The 20518-nt window shown below is 40.1% G+C and overlaps 1 protein-coding gene across 1 annotated transcript in view; it reads right to left on the bottom strand.

Annotated features, from left to right (window-relative positions):
* The window catches only part of DMD (dystrophin), a gene marked incomplete in the record, with an annotated part of 2117027 nt that overhangs the window by 38459 nt on the left and 2058050 nt on the right, over window positions 1–20518 (bottom strand). The window contains 1 exon segment of the mRNA XM_018043695.1: window positions 17756–17874. Coding sequence (XP_017899184.1) covers window positions 17756–17874 — 119 coding nt within the window.

Here is a 20518-nt window from a genome sequence, read left to right as displayed (position 1 = left end):
CAATCTTCTATACTTAAAAGCCTTGTGAGTGCTATGTTTACATAATTAAGCAGCAAAGGAGTTATTCATTGTGTAAATATTGCCTTAGAATGTCATCAGATTATAATTCTTATACTTCTATCGACACTTGGGTTTGCTTAAACAAATCATCAAATATTTTCAACAGCATGGTAGAAGAACATAGTAAGAGTCTACCCATGTACCCACCATGGTGCTTTAATATACTTAACATATGCCATATTTTCTTCAAAATTTTGAATAAAATATGACAGTTACAGGTGAAGCTTCCCCACAAGTTCTCCTTATTATATCAGTTCCCTGCTCACCACTACCCCTAAGGAGATAATGCCATCCTGGGTTCCATGTCCATCATTACCATGGTATCCACCATTACTAGGTTGAACTTAATAAAGATGGTGATATTCAGCTTTTTTAAACCTATATAAATGGCCATTTCATGCGATTCAATCTAATAGCATTATTTAACATAGCATGTTCTTAAACTTTAAGAACTTTGTTGAAGCATGTAAATCCCATTCTAAGAGCTGCTTTTTGCCTTCAACATTCTTTTGCAGCTTGAATATTCCATCAACATTCTCCTGTCAAAGACCATTTAGGTTGTTCCCAACTTTTCCCTAATACAAACAGCGATACAACGAACTTCCTTCTACCTGTCTCCTTGAATACCTATTTGAAAGTCTTTACAGAATATATGTAGATGTAAAATTGTTGGGTTCTAGCACCACCATCAACATTGCCACAGATCACCAAACTGCTCTCCTAAATGTTTTTACACCAATTTGCTCTCCCACCAGCAGTGAGTGAGGTTTTCCATTGGCCACATCTTTATCAAATCCTTGGCATTACCAAACATGTAAGTTTCGGGTGATGGGTACATTTTATTGGTGAGGCTGACCCTCTTTTTTTTGGCTGTGCCACACAGCTCATGGGATCTCAGTTCCCTGACCAGGGATCAAACCCGCACCCTTGGCAGTGAAAGCACAGAACTGTTGGACGGCCAGGGAATTCCTAGGGGATGAACGTCTTTCATCTTAGTTGGCTTTTAATGTTTCCATAGCTGTTTCTCTACTGGCTTGTCTTTTTCTTATGCAAATTCCGGATATGTTCTAGATGCTTATTTATTGCCAATTATAGCATAGCAAAATCTTAGCATAGCTAATTTCAACCTTTACTCTTGGCATCCTATTCTACATTGATTTTTAATTTCAAAACATTCCTCCATGTTTTCTGAGTGTCATGTTTTAAGAGAATCTCCCATACACCTACATTTTAGAGTTTACAACTCTGTTTTTCACATTTACAACTTAACCCAGAATCTTTTGTTTGGTGTGAACATGAAATCTAACTTGACTCCCCCTGACATAGATAACTTATTAAGCCAGCCCTGTGCCTTGTCTAGTCCACATTTCCCCAACTCCCACTGATTTCGATGGCATGTTTATAGTCCATCGAGCACCCATCAATACACAAGTGTGCTTCGGAGGTCTCTATTCTCTGCGGTTGGTTTATTATCTGTGTGTCTCTGTGTGAATTCCACACTATGGCTGTGAATATCTTGTGATCTGGTAGGCCTTCTCACTCCCACTTCGTTCTGACATAAAATTGTCTTGGCTCTTCCACCTCTTTGATCATCTCTATGATTTTAGAGTCAAGATTTCCTATTCCAGGAAAATCCTTGTGGACATTTAGGGTTTGAGAGACACTGAATGTATAGAATAAAATGGAAACAGCTGACTTTGCATTATTGAGTCTTTACATCAGGAATGTGGTTAAACTCTTCAGTTACCCCAGGCGCCTTTTATGTCAAATAATCTCCTATAACTTGATGTGTTTTTCCCCTAGCTTTTAAGTTGAATGCTTAAGTCCTTTCTTTTTATGTTTTTTAATAGAGACATAGAGACAGGGTATGGGTTTCCTTCTTGCTTTCAAATTGATGAGAATACCAAAGGAGGGCACTTCTGTAATTTGGTACCCAGCAAATGATTAGAACTCTTGGTATCCTTCTTCCAGTTATAATGAACACCAAAATAGGATGGTAGATTTCTATTGTTCATAGATGTTATTTCATTGGGTTAGAGAATGTCCTAGCCACAAAGGTGGAAGATCTCTATCAATGAGAAAGGACATGAGAGGAAGTAGTGAGCAGTCAAGAAGGGTTTTTACCTTGTCCAGTTGGAAGAGGAAAAATAATCTCATGATCAGGCTTCCTGTTATGTGTGTGTGCTCAATCGTGTCTGACTCTTTGCACCCCATGGACTGTAGCCTGCCAGGCTTCTCTGTCCATGGGATTTCCCAGGCAAGAATACTGGAGTGTGTTGCTATTTCCTACTCCAGGGGATCTTCCTGACCCAGGGATCAAACCTGTGTCTCCAGAGGCTCTTGTTTTGCAGGAGGGTTTTTCCTCTTAGGAAAATGTTTTCTGTTGTTCCATACCTGGAATGAATGTTCCTCAGGGATGGCACATCTTCCAGAACGTCCAGTTTCAAAATGCTCGACCTCCACACCAAAGAAGATTTTATTTCAATCCAATCTAATCTCTGTTTTTGTCTTTGTTTGAAGTTCTACCCAGGGAAGAACCCTAGAGGAGGACATGGCAACCCACTCGAGTATTCTTGCCTGGAGAATCCCATGAACAGAGGTGCCTGGTGGGCTACAGTCCATAGGGTCACAAAGAGTCAGGACACGACTGAAGTGACTTAGCATGCACAATGATCTACCCTATACCTAATGTTACTAGTTTTCCAGGAATCTGTTTCAAGTAATGCAGGGAAATCAGTCAAGGATATTTTTCATTTGCAGGAATATACTCTATTTGTATTGACTGAAATTCTGTCTGCTATCAATCTTCACAGAATTATGTGTGTAGTTTGTTTCCTAGCAATCTGCTCTGACAAAGCAGTAATAAGAAGAAATTTATCAAAATAAGTTTACCCTTAACTAGGTTCTGTACATAGGTCCTCTGGGTGTAAGCCAACACAAGTAGTTCATGTTAATTAAATCCAATTTCTGGCCACTTAACTGACAATCATCTAAATGTTTCTGTGAACTTGAAGCATCATCCACTCTTCAGAGGGTTTCATTTCATAGAAATTATCATCTATTTTTTCTGCTTGAAGTATTTGCTAAAAGAAATCCACCTTCATTGAAATGTCCAAACTGATAACACCTTTTTATATGTAGAATCCTATTCAAAACTCTTTCTACCAAAGTGGGTCATCCACAATGATCTTTTTGAAAACATTGCTTTTAGACATGGGCTTCAGAATAGTACAACAAACAACTACCGTCTTACTTATTTCTCACAAAGTTATCTACCTTTTCCAGAGAGGTGTTTGTTTGGGCCTAGTTTTCCATGAAGCTCTCCTTTAATGAGTTATTTATAAGCGCCCTTGTTCAGAAACCATGGTTTAATATATACAACACACTGCATTTCTGTTTTTATGTTTTCCAGTAAAAAACAGAGAGAACTCATTTGAATCAGTCAGGACTTCCCAAAGCTGAGCTGTAAAGAATACCAATTGCTCTACACAGGCCTTTCTTGCCTTCCCAGATGTTTGAAATTTCTCTCAGGAGACCGTTTCCTTAAAGACACACATCATTCTTCAGTTCTGGAAGATTCTTGGCAGTTATTGCTTCTCTTCCATTTCCTCCCTTCTCTTCTTCTGAACGTTGTACTAGGTATATTTTACAGCCTTATGGTCCATTCCCTATCTTTCTTAATTGCTTGTTTATATTTATCTGTTTTTCTTACTGCTTTGTATAATGAAGTCCTCAGAATCATCTCATTTCAATTTCTTACTTCCTCTGGGTCCAGCCTAGTTTACCATGTCTGTTGAGTTCAGTGGGAAGATCCCCTGGAGGAGGGCATGGCAACCCACTCTGGTATTCTTGCCTGGAGAATCGCAGAGACAGAGGAGCCTGGCGGGCTCCAGTGCATGAGGTCGCAAAGAGTTGGACATGACTGAGTGATCAACACTTTAACTTTTTCACATAAGTATGTGTATGTCTCTCTCCATGTGTGTTTTGGCAGGACCCTGATTTCAAATATCTGGCTCTGTGCCCCGAGCTGGTGAGGAGAATTCTGTTGTTTAGTCACTAAGTCATGTCCGGCTCTGCATTTTAATTACTGCTATTCCAACAGGAGTTGAAAGTTCATTGACTAAGCCCCATATACTACTGCCCAACACTCCATTTTTGGTCCACAGAGATGTTCATCTTGTTTTAAAGCACAGTTATGACTTTTTAATTTTCTTCACTCCATATATTACCTACCACTGGAAAAATGGAAGGAGCAGAAGATGCTGCCTCAAAGCAAAAGCTAACATTATATTAATCAGAAAGCTACCAGGACATGTTGATTTTGTAAATGTCTGATCAAGGTTTCCTCAGCACTCATTCAAGTCTAAATTTACCACAACAGGGTCCAATGAACCAAACAAGTACCTTCTCTTAAACAAATATGTGGCACACATAAAATTTCTATTAAGCTGAATAACAGGCCAGATTTTGAAAGAATACTTTTTTCCCCTGAAGTTCTGAGGCAGGACAAGTTATCATGGCAAAGATTTTAAAAGCCAGAAATAGCTCAAAAGGAGGTATATTTGTCAGAAACCAAGTAAAACATGAAGTTTTTCGAGTCTAAATTCTCTTTACCAGTATTTATACATTTTCAAGATTACCAAGAAAAACTGATGTTCAAAGAGTTGAATTAGAGATAACTTTTACTGTACATTTCCTAATAAATGTAGTCATGGTTACAGAGTGGTTTTAGGGGTTGGGAAATAGTTTATAAGGGCTAAAGGGCCTAAGTCATTTTCTTATATTTAAAAACATCAGTGTCAGTACCCTTTAAAGTATATCATAATGTTACATTTTTTGGGATACAGTATTTATAAAGCACGTAGGCGATACAGCATTCCCATAAAAGATCAATGAGATACCACTGTTCCAAGGTGACTCATTTTAAACCTTAACCATAAGTATACAATCTACTCATTTTAACAGCTGGCGGTTGATTTGTATTATTACTGATATATATTTTGCTTTTCTTGAAGTTATACATGAACATTTCACCCCTATTGACTCTCTAATTGTTAGAAGGTATTTGTGGAGTCATTTCAACATAGATGAATGTATGTCAGGAATGAGATGCTGACTCCACAGAGAATCTATTTAGGCTCTTGATTATCTTGTAAATTATATTTCTCTGGTATCTCCCTAAAGAACACTAATTCAAATTCACTTCACATGGTTTCTGTCACCACAATTTCTTCCTGCAGCCAGTCATGCTAAAAAAAATTAAAAAAAAGTCTGCCATCCATTATTAATTTATTCTCCACAGAGCTTAAAAAAACCCCTCCATTCTACGACCATGTAGCTCTGATTAATTTTATGTCATCATGTGTATAAATGTGGTGGTCTAGATACAAATTTGCATTAAATATTTTTTTTCCTAACTAGCTTATGGATATAGGAGAAAAGAGAGAAATCTAATTGGCTTTACCTCCACATGCTGAAAACATGAAAGCATCTAGCCCCTCTAGCAATCATAACTAGCTCTCTGCTAGTTGCAATAAAGAACACTGCAACAATCTTTGTGCAATTTCTATTAATTTACTGCTGACAATCAAGTGTTTTCAATGCAGGTCATATACTCTTTAAATAGAACCTCCTTACTGTAATTAAATAGTTGTATGAAGATCACTTTTCAGTGATCATGGTCTTAACAGTCTTATACATCCAACTGTATATCAAAGCATGAGCACACATAAGATATATTTCATAAAGCGAGAACAACTACAAAGGTTTGCCTCTAAAAAGATTAGGTCCAGAGAAATCCAGCTTTACCCTCGTATAGTATTAAAAGCTGCTAAATCACATCCACCAATATGGATTTGGGCACATGTAGTAAATCACACAGAACTACTATGGCAACTATAAATCTGGCAAATTAGCAGTTTCTAAAAAAAATAAAAGGCAAAGACACATTTCACAAGCAAGAGGTATTTTAAAAACTGGAAATTGCACAGAGCCTTTTTCAATTGTAGTTGAAATATTTAAAGCTATACTGTAAAGTTTTATCAAACACCAAGTCAAAAATACCCCTAAACCAGAGAAAAAGAGACATTAATATGCCTTGGCACTACCAGTGTTAATTAAGGAGCCGCTCACAGGGTGGGAAGTAAAAATATGCATATTTTAGGTTTGCCTTAAGCAAGACAGTAAAAATGGCAGGAACCCCCAGGCTCTTGTTTCAAATCCTTCTCTGTTAGCATTGTCCCCTTGTAATGCATTCAGAGCTCTTCATTTCCAACCCCTTTCCTACTGAATAAACCTTAGTGGGATTTTATAATCATGTACCATTTCTTCCAGTGATATCTGCATTGAAAAGCAATATTGAATCAAGTAAAGAAATGTGAGATAATTTTTCTTTGGACACACTGTCTTTTTAGTCTCTTTTGCAATCTATGACTGAGGCAGGAATTAGAAGAGGGATTGAGAGAATGGTTTGGGAGTCAGAAAGACCTTGATTCAAAGCCAGGCTATGCCAACTGCTGAGGCTAGAAAACTGCCCTAACCTCTTACCATGTCAGGAGGCTCAGTGGGCCAGTGCAGTCTACAGTCTCTATGTACAGCTCTGTTAGAACCAGGCCCGGCCCATTCTAAGTATTCATAATTATTATGACTTCTTTCTCTCTATATTGTCTACTCTGTGGATTTGCAAACTTAGGCGTGTTGAAAGCTACTTACCAAAGTGAAGTCGCGCAGTCGTGTCCGATTCTTTGCGACCCTATGGACTGTAGCCTGCCTGGCTCCTCCCTCCTTGGGATTCTCCAGGCAAGAATACTGGAGTGGATTGCCATTTCCTTCTCCAGGGGATTTTCCTGACCCAGGATTTGAACCCGGGTCTTCCACATTGCAGGCAGACTATTTACTGTCTGAGCTGCCAGGGAAATCCCTACTTACCAAAAGAAAGCACTTAAACTGTCTGAAAGAACAGCAATCTAGTAAAACCTACTGAGCTTGGCACTATATATATATATATCTCTCTCACATACACACACACATATATATACATGCTTCCCTGGTGGCTCATCAGTAAAGAACCCGCCTGCCAATGTAGGAGACAAAGGTTTGATAGCTGGGTCGGGAAGATCCCCTGGAGAAGGCAATGGCAACCCATTCCAGTACTCTTGCCTGGGAAATCCCATGGATGGAGGAGCCAGGCAGGCTACACAGTCCATGGGGTTGCAAAGAGTCGGACACGACTAAGGAACTAAAGAACAACACACTCTCTCTTTATATATATACAGTAGCTCGAGAACACTTACAAGTTGATTCATCATATTTTCTTTAATTCTAGTCCCCCCCCCCCATCACTATTGTAGCTATCCCAGAATCTGGTATTTACTCTATATTTTCCATCATCGTTGCTGCAGTAAAGTGTATCACAGCTGATCATCTGGGCAAAATGAAATCACTAAGCTAAGATCACTAGGATGAGATTTCCTTAGATGTGACCAAATTTGCTGGGCATGTGACAACATGATAAAATTTTATCCATAGATTACTGTAATAAACTGTTCAGATGAAATTTACAGGGTTAATGTATTTAGATATACTCTAGTCTCAGGAGTTGTCCTTGACATAGCAATCTATATCTTGCTCAAGCTCCATGAGACAGAACCTGACAGTATTAATTGACTCTAGTTTGCTTTTATCTTCAATGACTGAGATTTTTTTTTTCAAATTTGATCAAATTCCTGATCAAGGACTAACACAGTATTGTCTAAGAATAAGTATATTAATCAGAGGTTCAAAACAAGAGGAGTTCATTTTTTTAAATCTCATTATACTTAGAAATAAGGCAGACAGACAAAACCCAAGACAAGTATGACAGTGACTAGTTTTAACCATCCAAAAAGCATGCTGAGATTGGAAAGGTTTTAGAAGTGAGGAAGTCTGGTCTCCAGGAATAGTACCATTGGGAAAAGTGTGTTTCAATTTTCAAACATATATAGTAAAATATCAAACTTTCATTGTCTGTGGTCAGCAAAAAGCTGTAACAATCTCAAAGAGAATCATAATTTTAAGCTTTGTGTGTCCTGGCTTGAGTCCCTCATGAGTAGTTAGACTTGGCCTTAAATTCTCCCAGTAAATTTATCTTGTTGGCCTATTTTTCACTTCCTGGCATGCACTGCTATACACTCTTGCTGTATTTGAGCCTATGGTCTCCTCTATTACAATGACAGAAACTAGAGAATCACTTCTGTAAAGTCCCAGTGCTCATACACAAAAGTTCATGGCAGAACCATTCACAATAGCCATTCAGTGGAAACAACTCAAATGTCCATCAACTACCAAATGAATGTTTTAGAATGTAGTATTTCCATATGATAGAATATCACTCAGTAATAGAAAAGAATGAAGTGCTAATAAATGCTGTAAACAAAGCTAGTGGAGATGATGGAATTCCAGTTGAGCTACTGAAAATCCTAAAAGATGATGCTTTTAAAGTGCTGCACTCAGTATGTAGACAGATTTGTCAACACTTGGCAGTGGACAAAGGATTGGAAAAGGTCACTCTTCATTCCAACTGCAAAGAAGGCAATGCCAAAGAATGTTCAAACTACCATACAATTGCGCTCATTTCACATGCTAACAAGGTTATGCTAAAAACCCTTCAAGCTAGGTTTCAGCAGGAACTGAGAAGTTCTAGATGTACAAGCTGGGTTTAGAAAAGGCAGAGGAAACAGAGATCAAATTGGCAACATTTGCTGGATCATGGAGAAAGCAAGGGAATTCCAAAAAAACATCTACTTCTTCTTTATTGACTACCCTAAAGCCTTTGGCTGTGTGGATCACAACAAACAGGAAAATTCTAAAAGAGATGGGACTACCAGAACACCTTACCTGTCTCCAGAGAAACCTGGATATGGATCAGGAAGCAACAGTTAGAATCAGACATGAACAACTAACTGCAAATTGGGAAAGGAGTATGCAAATTGGCTGCATATTATCACTCTACTTATTTAACTTCTATGCAGAGTGCATCATGCGAAATGCCAGGCTGGATAAAGCTCAAGCTGGAATCAAGGTTGCTTAGAGAAATATCAACAACCTCAGATATGCAGATGACACTACTGTAATGGCAGAAAGTAAAGAGGAACTAAAGAGCCTCTTCATGAAGGTGAAAGAGGAGAGTGAAAAGCTGGCTTGAAACTCAACATTCAAAAAACGAAGATCATGGCACCTGCTCCCATCACATCATGGCAAATAGAAGGTGATAAAATGGAAACAGGACAGATTTTATTTTCCTGGGCTCCAGAATCACTGTGGACAGTGACTGCAGTCATGAAATTAAAAGACAGTTGCTCCTCACAAGGAAAGCTATGACAAACCGAGACAGTGTATTATTAAGCAGAGACATTACTTTGCCAACAAAAGGTCTACATAGTCAAAGCTATGGTTTTTCCAATAGTCATGTATGGATGTGAGAGTTAGACCATAAAGAAGGCTGAGTGTTGAAGAATTGATGCTTTAGAACTGTGGTGCTGGAGAAGCCTCTTGAGAGTCCTCTGGACTGCAAGGAGATCAAATAAGTCAATCCTAAAGGCAATGATGGTGACTGCAGCCATGAAATTAAAAGACACTTACTCCTTGGAAGAAAAGTTATGACCAACCTAGGTAGCACAGTGAAAAGCAGAGACATTACTTTACCAACAAAGGTCCATCTAGTCAAGGCTATGGTTTTTCCAGTGGTCATGTATGGATGTGAAAGTTGGACTGTGAAGAAAGCTGAGTACTGAAGAATTGATGCTTCTGAACTGTGGTGTTGGAGAAGACTCTTGAGAGTCCCTTGGACTGCAAGGAGATCCAACCAGTCCATTCTAAAGGAGATCAGCCCTGGGATTTCTTTGGAGGGTATGATGCTAAAGCTGAAACTCCAGTATTTTGGCCACCTCATGTGAAGAGTTGACTCATTGGAAAAGACTCTGATGCTGGGAGGGATTGGGGGCAGGAGGAGAAGGGGATGACAGAAGATGAGATGGCTGGATGGCATCACTGACTCGATGGACATGAGTCTGAGTGAACTCCGGGAGATGTTGATGGACAGGGAGGCCTGGCGTGCTGCGATTCATGGGGTCACAAAGAGTCAGACATGACTAGCAACTGAACTGAACTGAAAGGTAATGAACCCTGAATATTCATTGGAAGGACTGATGCTGATGCTGACACTCCAATACTTTGGCCATCTGATGCAAAGAGCCAACTCATTGGACAAGATCCTGATGCTGGAAAAGACTGAGGAAAAGAGAAGAGGGAGGCAGAGGATGAGATGGTTGGATAGCATCACTGACTCAATGGACAAGAGTTTGAACAAACTCTGGGAGAAAATGGAGGACAGATGAGTCTGGTATGGTTCAGTCCATAGAGTAGCAAAGAGTTGGACACAACGTAGCAACTGAACTAATACATGCCCTAACATAAGAGTACCTTGGAAATATTATGCTACATGAAAGAAGTCAGTTACAAATGACCCCCTATTATATGATTCCATTTATATGAAATGCCCAGAATAAACAAATTCATGCAAAGTAGATTACTGATTGTCTAGGGCTGGATTGTGGTTGTCTTGGAAGAAATGAAGAATGACTGAAAATTGGTATGGGGTTTCTTTTTGGGGTGAGGAAATTGTAAAGTTGGTTATGTGATGATGGTTACACAATTCTGTGAATATACTAATAATTAGGGACTCACACTTTAAATGGGTTAATTTTATGGTATGTGAATTATACTTGGTAAAGATCTTATAAAAAATAAGTTCTAAATTCAAAATTCTACTTCTCATAGAACAAAAGATATTTCCCCAATGAAGTCAATAATTTTCTAATGTTCTCTCCTGCTGCTGCTGCTGCTAAGTCGCTTCAGTCGTGTCCAACTCTGTGCGACCCCATAGACGGCAGCCCACCAGGCTCCCCCGTCCCTGGGATTCTCCAAGCAAGAACACTGGAGTGGGTTGCCATTTCCTTCTCCAAATGTTCTCTCCTACTATGGAGAAATCAAGTTTAAGCCATGTACATAAGAGAAATATGGCGTGTACATGCCTACAGAATTATCTATGCAGACACGTCTAAGGATTTTCAGACAAATAATTTAAAAGAGAGCCCCCAAATAATCCCAGGAAGTGTTCAAGTCTGGGTTAACTTAAACAACTTCAATGTTTTCAGTTGAATGGAAAATGACATAAAGGACCACCCACAGAATGGCAGAAAATATTGCAAACAAAGTGAATGACAAGGGATTAACCTCCAAAATATACAAACAGCTCATGTAGCTCTATGTCAACAAACAAACAACCTAATCAAAAAACGGGCAGAAGATCTAAATAGACATTTCTCCAAAGAAGACCAAAAGGCACATGAAAAGATGCTCAACATCACTAATTATCAGAGAAATGCAAATCTAAACTATAGCAAGGTTATCACCTCACACTGCTCAGAATGGCCATCATCAAAAGGTCTACAAACAATAAATGCTGGAGACGATGTGGAGAAAAGGGAACCCTCCTACACTGTTGGTGGGAATGTAAATTGGTACAGCCACTATGAAAACCAGTATGGAGATTCCTTAAAAAACTAGAGTTACCGTATGATCCAGCAATCCGACTCCTCATCATACATCCAGAGGAAACTTTAATTTGAAAAGATACATGTGCCCTAATGTTCACTGAAGCACTATTTACAATAGCCAAGACATGGAAATAACCTAAATGTCTACCAACAAATGAATGGATAAAGATGTGGTACATATATACACTGGAATACTATTCAGCCATTAAAAATGAAATATTGCCATTTGCAGCAACATGGATGGACCTAGAGATGATCATACTAAGCGAAGTAAGTCAGAGAAAGACAAACACCATATGATATCGCTTACATGTGAAATCTGAAAAAGATGATACAAATGAACTTAAAAAACAGAAATAGAGTTACAGATGCAGAAACCAATAGTTCATAGTTACCAGGGAGGGAAGGGGAGGAGAGGGATAATTGGGACTGACACACACACATACAACTTTATATAAAACAGGTAACAGGCAGATTTTTACCATCTGAACCACCAGGGAAGGCATCATGGAATGCTACTCAGCAATAAAAAGAAGTGACTACTTACTATATATAAAGTAGATAACTAATAAGGACCTACTGTATAGCACAGGGAACTCTACTCATACTCTGGAATGACCTGTATGGTAAAATAATCTAAAAAAGAGTGCATATATGTATATGTGCAACTGATTCATTTTGCTGTACAGCACTAACACAATATTATAAATCAACTATACTCCAATAAAAGTTAAAAAGAAGAAAATAAATAGGTTTATTAAAGATTTTGGGCAAAGAACAATAACATATGACATGAGAAAAACAAAGAAGACAGCTGAAAACCAGCCAAAAAAAATCTGGCAGGGCACAAGAAAATCCAAAGGGCATTTATCCATTCCTTTAATGAACACGTATTTCTACACCCAGCACTACAGAGAGAAAGATAAGTGAGACACAGTCCCTTGCCATTCAACAGCTCAGCTTGTAGTGTGTGAGATACTGTTTAGTTTCCTGTAGACAAACCTTATACTACTGGGTAAAAGGGCTGTGAATTATGCTCATTGTTTAAGCTAAGAATAGAGGTTATTTCTATCCTCTCAACAGTCACTTGGAGTTACTCAGAAATTATAGAAAAAGGATCATATGGATTTACCTATAAACTGCAGTTAGCAGACAGAGTGATACCAAAAGGTAACCCAGGACTTGAAGATACAGAACTTTAATTATTAACATAGCAGGGGGCAAAAAGAGGAGGGTTTGATTATCTGCAGAAGTCATCCAAGTATATAATTAATACAAAGCAGGAAACCATTTCTCACTTTGCTACTGGTGGAGAACTGGGCATAGCCAGTTACAATCCAGTACACCAGGAGGTCCTTGGTCTTCTTTCCACATTAGCTTTCTTCCTAGGAGGACCCTGTCCTCTCTCTAGGCTTCCACCTCCTCCAAGCCCATGACCTCACCTCCCCCACCCATTACTTCTCACCTCAATCTAGACTTCTAGCCTCCAGACCTGTCTTTTCCACAGTCTCCTGGATGTCTCCATTAGCCATGGGTTCTGTGAGCTTAACCTTGCTATGTACCAAGCCATGCAAAGTTGACAGGTTCATTGTTTATCCTTTCTCTAACATTTCAGTGCCAGAAAAGTAATCAGCTTCCTCAAGTAGCATTATACAGGACTGTATTCTTTGCAAACCCGGGCACTCTAGCCTGCCAGGCTCCTCTGTCCATGGGATTTCCCAGGCAAGAATGCTGGAGTGGGTTGCCATTTCCTTCAACACGTTCAAAATTTATACCTCAATATGTCATTGAGACAAATGTTACACCTGCATTCCTGCTAATACCTTCCCACGTGTTAGTAATATACTTTTGTACCACACCCAGGAGAGGCCTCAAGTAACTACTAGACTTTGCATCTAACAACTTAGAAAGCAAAATCCAAAAGTAATCATTGTAGAAGCCAAAGTTCCTGTCTTTGGTGCACATGTTTCAAGAGTCAATCAGTTAACAACAATTAAGAACTCCATATAGCAAAATAATTTTGTCAAGTTCTTGGTGGAATTTCTTCTTGCTGGTTTCATTGCAAAGCCAGGTCACTCCCACTGGGATGTTCTGTAAAAGTCCTCATATAATTATCTAATCTTATGGGAGATAATTCAATACCTATCTTTGAATTTTCCAGACTAAATCATTTTGGTCTCTGGGGTTGTAGGGCTTCCCTACTGGAGAAAATCAGGAGTTCAATTTTGTGAGAAAAATCCAGGCTCCATTTGCAGAGACATGAGTACAGACCTGTGAAAGTGAAAGTGAAGTTGCTCAGTCATGTCCAACTCTTTGCAACCCCATGGACTGTAGCCCACCAGACTCCTTCTGTCTATGGGATTCTCCAGGCAAGAATACTGGAGTGGGTTGCTAGTTCTTACCAAAGTGAGTTTCACAGAACACTACAATTGGCCTGATGTCAAGGATGTGTAACCAGCACTGGGTTTAAACAAAGACAATCATGTTTCTTTACTTCTTTCATCCAACAATGAGAGAGAGACAAAGCATTGTTTCCTCTTAGCCCCCTGCCTGCAGGGAACCTGAAACCAAATTTGAAGCTCAATTATATCAATTAAGCTAATCCCTACTATGTTCATTGATTTTACTATTTCTACTATAGGAATCTTACTGCTATGTTTTTTTAAAGAAATCCTTTTTGGAAAGTGACTACATAAAAGCAATATAGGAAATTTCCACTTGAATCTCCAAACAACAGGATGCTCAGTACATAGTTCTTTTTCTCTATCCATTGACCTTGGCTGCTTAGTAGCTTTTCTTGTATGTTCTATGGTTTTTGTTTACTTGTCATGTCCCAGTTCCCTAGTGAAAAAATTCAGACTGCCCCATTCCTCCTTCTTTCACCTTCCCTGGCCTCATTCATCCAGTGACCTTCCCATTTCTTCAGCCCTTCTTCACTTGCGTAAGGGATCCTTAGTTAAGAACCTGGCCATCTTTCAACGAACTGTTGCACTATCCTTCTGCCAGTCTCCATGGCTTTAGCTCCCTGCCTACAATCATTTTTCTCCATCATCTCCTCCTCAAAAAGCCCTCACTGCTCAACTGCTTATAGGATAAACACAAATTCCTTTGTCTGACATAAAAAACCCTTTCAACAGTGATCTCCAGCTACCATTCCACTACTCTCTTGTTCTTTCCCTCCTGTGCTCTGAACACACATAACTCATGGTCTCAGTAGACTGGAAGGCTCATCCTTACTCCCTCTCTCAGCCTGGAAAACTCTGATTCAGCCTTTCTTCAACTGTCTTCAATACAATTGCTTACAATACTGGGTTACACTAAGTTGTTTACATGTTAATGTCTTTTTTATTACATTTTGAGCTCCATGAGAGTAAGAATCAAGGCTTATCCCTTTCTGCTGTCTTGGCACTTTGAAAAACACATTAAGTATTCACTAACTATCTGGTGAGTTGTGTGGAATGATATCCTCAGGCTTGGAATGTAACTAAAGAAAGTTAAGACTGCAGTCAGTTTTACTGTAGCACGATGGTCTGGTAATAAAAGCTACAAGAAGGATGAGGGTCTTCATGGAGGATCTAAAAGGGAAGCTGGCTTGTAAGAACTTCAGCTTTTATCCAGCCTGTTCTAGGAAGATGATAGCTATACCGGTAAATCGTGAATACTGTTATCACTGGAGGGGTTACTTAGGTTTTTCTCTGAGATGAAGCAATCCTTGTTCAGTCACTTAAGTTGTGTCCTACTCTTTTGTGACCCCATGTACTGTAGCCTGCCAGGCTCCTCTGTCCATCGGACTTTCCAGGCAAGAATACTAGAGTGGGTTGCCATTTCCTTCTCCAGGGGATCTTCCCAATTCAAGGATCAAACCAGTGTCTCCTGCATTGGCAGGCAGGTTCTTTACTGGTGAGCCACCAGGGAAGCCCAAAGCAGTCCTTATGCCTATCTAATTTCCTGTGCCAAGGTCTAAGCTCACCAGTTTTACTTTTGTTATCATTTCCAAGATATCTAAGACACAAGACCCTAAAATGGAGTGATACCTCCAATCTTTAAAACACATGTATTTCCCACTTATACAGAATGAGTGTTTGCACCTAAAACTTCAGGCTGTTGTCCATCAACAGACAAATGGATAAAGAAGATGTGGTACATACACACACAATGGACTATTACTCAGCCATAAAAATGAGTGAAATAATGCCATTTGCAACAACATGGATGGACCTAGAGATTATCATACTAAATGAAGTCAGACAAAGACTAATATATCACTTACATGTGGAATTTAAGAAACAGTACAAATGAACTTATTTACAGAACAGAAACAGACTCACAGACATAGAAACCAAACCTATAGTTACCAAAAGGGAAGAGAGGGAGGGATAAAGTACAATTTGGGATTAACAGATACTACCATATATAAAATAAACAACAAGGGTTTACCGTACAGCGTAGGGAACTATATACAGTATCTTGTGATAACCTATAATGGCGAAAAGTACACACATACACACAGACTTGAATTACTTTGCTATACACCTGAAACACAATATTGTAAATCATCTACACTCCAATTAAAAAAAAAAGACTAGAATGTAAGTTAAATTGTCTGTTTACAGAGGATTATAATATGCACATTAAAACCATCTTTACTGTGAAAAAGAAAATTTTCTTCAAAAAAAAAACCTCAGGCTGCTCCCCAAAAAGGTTGAGGGTCATATTAACACATTTAGTGTAACAAGACAGTTAAAAAGAGGGAGAGCTCAGACAAAGGAGGAAATAAATTGTCATTCAACGTCATTCATCCACATCCATGAATGGGATAGGATGAACTGGTCCCCCTGAGCTTTGATTAACTCAGGATAAACTGAAGGAAACTTGGGTTACTGGCTTGCTTAGTTGGAAACTAAGCCTCTGAATCATGGTGACCCCGCCCCATGCAACTGTCCTCCCAGCCTGAGGCAAGCTTAGTAAATGTAGTAGGTATGTCCTTCAGCTTCTCTTGCCATGAAAGATATTGGTGGTCTGATATATGTGGCGAAACTAGCTCCCTTTATCTTAAAAGGTTCTGGAGCCCTTTGTTTTGGGGGCTCATATTGCCAAGTGGCACGAGGCCCCAGTTTCATTAAATGTCTCATATACTGCTCTTTCCAACTTATAAAACTGTAAAGACCAGCTATGAGAATCAGAACATACCAATGACGTCTACTAGACAGTGACCACGCACTGTTACCTTCCTCACCCTTGTTCCTTACCCAGACTTCGTCACCTACAACAGCATTTTCAGAGGTGCTCCTGACTGGGTTTCCCTGGTGGCTCAGATGGTAAAGAATCTGCCTGCAGTACAGGAGACCCGGGTTCAATTCCTGGGTTGAGAAGATCCCCTGGAGAAGGAAATGGCAACCCACTCTAGGATTCTTGCCTGGAGAATCCCATGGATGGGGGGCCTGGCGGGCTATAGTCCATAGAGTCACAAAGAGTTGGAGATGATTTAGCAACTCAACAAACAACAGCATCACCAGAACCTCAAACTTGATGTCTTCTGCACCCCACTCACCATCTTCCAGTGACTCGACCTTGAGGAAGGCCCTCGATAAATCCTGCTGAATCGAAGGGCAAACTGGCAATTCATCAGTAGACAGCTCCTCCTGAGTTGTCAGTCCCAGCTGCCCACAAACCTTGTTGTGCCTCAGCCAGAATTCGGGCTCATTCTTTCCCTCCCCAGTTCCAACTAACCAGCCAGCCACACAGCCCTACCCCTCCCCCTAAATATCCCTCACCCCTCTTCTATTACCTTCCTGTAGGCCCTTCCTTATCTCTTTCCTGGGCTTCCATGGTCCTTGCCAATATGACTTCTTCTTCCAGGACTGTGCTTTTCAAAGTCCTCACCCCCTCCCGCCCCCATCCACACACACAGCTGCTGAGTCACGCATATAAGTCTAACAGGATCAATCCTGGCTCACCCCGGTGTGGGGGGGGCGTGCAGGAGGCCCCTACTCCTCAGCACCTCATCACATCTTAGCCCATCCCCACCTGGCCTTGCTGACCTGTCTGGCTTCATCTCGTCCCATTCCCTGCCTTGTTACAGAAGACACACCACAGTTTACAGTTTCCAAACATCCCGTGCTGTTCCCCCCAACATCTCTGTGGCGGAATGCCCACTCATGACCCCCTTTAGCTTCATCTTGGCCATTTCCTCACCATCATGTGAGTCTCTCACAAAGACCTAAGAAAGGAACATGGAATAAAGATGTCCTGAGACTGTGAAGATTGAAAACCACCAGACTCTGGCCCCGTCATCACGTCATTTGTAAGGGAAAGCAACAGGATTATGATCACCAGCTAGTTTAATTCCGTGATGTAAGTAGCCAATCTTGAACTTCTCTGAATATAACATTAACAATCTTACATAGCCATTGCAGGAATGAAAAGGATCAAGGGAATACTCACATTTAGGCTGCATAATGACTGGCTGCCCAACAACAAGACATATGAAAGGTACTGAGTAGGTGCTAGAAGTCCAGATTCCCCTGGCACCATATAATATCTACTAACCATCTTAATTAACTGTAGACTTTGCAGTGAATCTGGTTAGTATTTACCCTCCTTTTAGACTTGGGAACAATCTAATCAATTTGATGTGCAGGCAGCAGAATGACAATGAGGTTTTGTCTTTCATAACGGTTACTTTTTTCATTGCCAGGGTTGTACCTAGACTCTCATAGCAAGTCTGAATTCATTTAGACAGTGCAGAGAAAAATACCTTGGAATTTGACATTACAGATTTAAGTCAGGAGATTGCAGGCTTTCATCTATGCATGAAAAAAAGCAAACTTTGAGTTTGAAATGCCAAAGACACACAGTGGAGCTAATTCTCAACATCCAACTGGGCTCGAGAGACATTATGCAGAAGTGAAACATTACAGACTGTAGAAGTCACTAGTCACCCAAATTTATGAGAGATGCTATTGAGAAAATTCTGAGTCAGACTTAGCTTCTGCTCAGAGTTTTCACCTCATCTTTGTGGCATAAGCCACGAATCAGAGAATGCTGGAGAGGAGGGTGGAGACAGGCAGGGCTTAGGATTTGGAAAATGAATTTTGAGCATTCTAAATTTATGACAAAGCAATGCTTGGTGCTCATCAAAGACATTTAAAAAGGGGAAGTATTCTGAAAAGCAAGTGGAAGAAAAGCTTCCAAAAGGCGTTTCTCTATGAAATTAGGTTTTAAGAAGAGTTTTCACCAAAACTACATGCAAGAGTGTAACAATGAAAATAAATTCAGCTTCATTTCCATTCATTTATTCATTAATTTATTCAACAAATATTTATTGAATGCTATGTGCAACAATTGGGAGAAATGGAATTCTAAAGACAGAGATAAGATACCCCCAGGACACTTCCTAATTAGCCATTTTCTGTTTTCCAAGGTGATAGTGGGGAGGTGTCATGAATAAGAATAACAGAATTCAGTAACATATCTAGTCAGGAACGGAGATCTTCAAGCCTCCTTCCTTTGCTGTCCTTTGGAGATAAGCCCTTGCTACAGAATAAAGGAACACAAAGTACCCATAGACATATGTCCAAAGGACCCAAGGCACTCTCAGTTTTCAATATCCTTTCCCATTTGCTCTAAATGTGTGCTTGTATTTCTTCAATTATGCAGCCAATTTGACTAGGGAAATACAGCCAGCTTGGTGGGCAACTAATGACCTCCTGGGTTCTCTCAGAGGAAGGACAGGAAATGGTGAATTACAGGCTCCTTAGGCAACACTGAAGTCGGATCATGAAGACAAAGCTATGGCTCTCTGAAGCTCTTTGAGAAGAAGTGCAAGAAGACAGGAGAGGCTAGAGCAAAGAAAACCAGAGGCTACTTTCAGGAGGAGCTCAGCAGAGCAGCGGTCCCCAACCTTTTTGGTACCAGGGACTGAGTTTGTGGAAGATAGTTTTTGCACAGACCAGGGGTGCATGGGAGTGGCTTTGGGATGATTCAAGCACTTTTGCTGCCACTGATCTGACAGGAGGTACTTGGTCCACAGCCCAGAGGTTGGGGACCTTTGCTGCAGACACAGTTCTTTGGGATTGGTATGAAGTGAAGACATGACAAAGCAGAGAAAGAAAGGAGCTCATCCTGACCTTTAGTTGAGGGTCAAGATAACTTACAGAAAGACCGGCACCAACACCAGATTGATTTTGGATTTCTTAGCAGCCCTGGAATATTTTCTTTTTTCTTTCAGAGAACATACCATTTCATTTTAAGGGAATGGCCTTGGATACTTTGTGTGATGCTTTTGAATGGTAGGGCCAGAGAAGACTTTTGAGAATCCCTTGGACAGCAAGGAGATCAAACCAGTCAATCCTAAAGGAAATCAGTCCTGAATATTCATTGGAAGGACTGATGCTGAAGCTCCAATACTTTGGCCACCTGACACGAAGAGCTGACTCTCTGGAAAAGACCCTGAAAGACTGAGGGCAGGAGGAGAAGAGGGCGGCAGAGGATGAGATGCTTAGAAAGCATCACCAACTCAATGGACATGAATTTAAGCAAACCCCAGGAGATAGTGACGGACAGGGAGGCCTGGCATGCTGCAGTCCATGGGGTCACAAAGAGTCGGACATGGCTTAGTGACTGAACAACAACAAATTAGATGTCTTTTGGGGTAAAGTGGTTATCACTATGCCACAGGTAGATGGACAGGTTTATTCATGTGTAGTCCTAAAAATATTCCCTCCAGTGTAAGTACCTTCCATGGAATGTGCTACAATTCTATGTAAATGATACTTATATAAGATGACTCTTCTTTATGCTAGGGCACAAGGTAGAGTTGACTATTCTTAGTCAGAAAATCTGGATCTGGAGTTGGTTTTCTG

Source organism: Capra hircus (genome assembly GCF_001704415.2).
Source record: "Capra hircus breed San Clemente chromosome X unlocalized genomic scaffold, ASM170441v1, whole genome shotgun sequence".
Taxonomy (NCBI): domain Eukaryota; kingdom Metazoa; phylum Chordata; class Mammalia; order Artiodactyla; family Bovidae; genus Capra; species Capra hircus.
The sequence above is the reverse complement of the archived record's forward strand: the minus strand, read 5'-3'. Positions and strand labels throughout refer to the sequence as shown.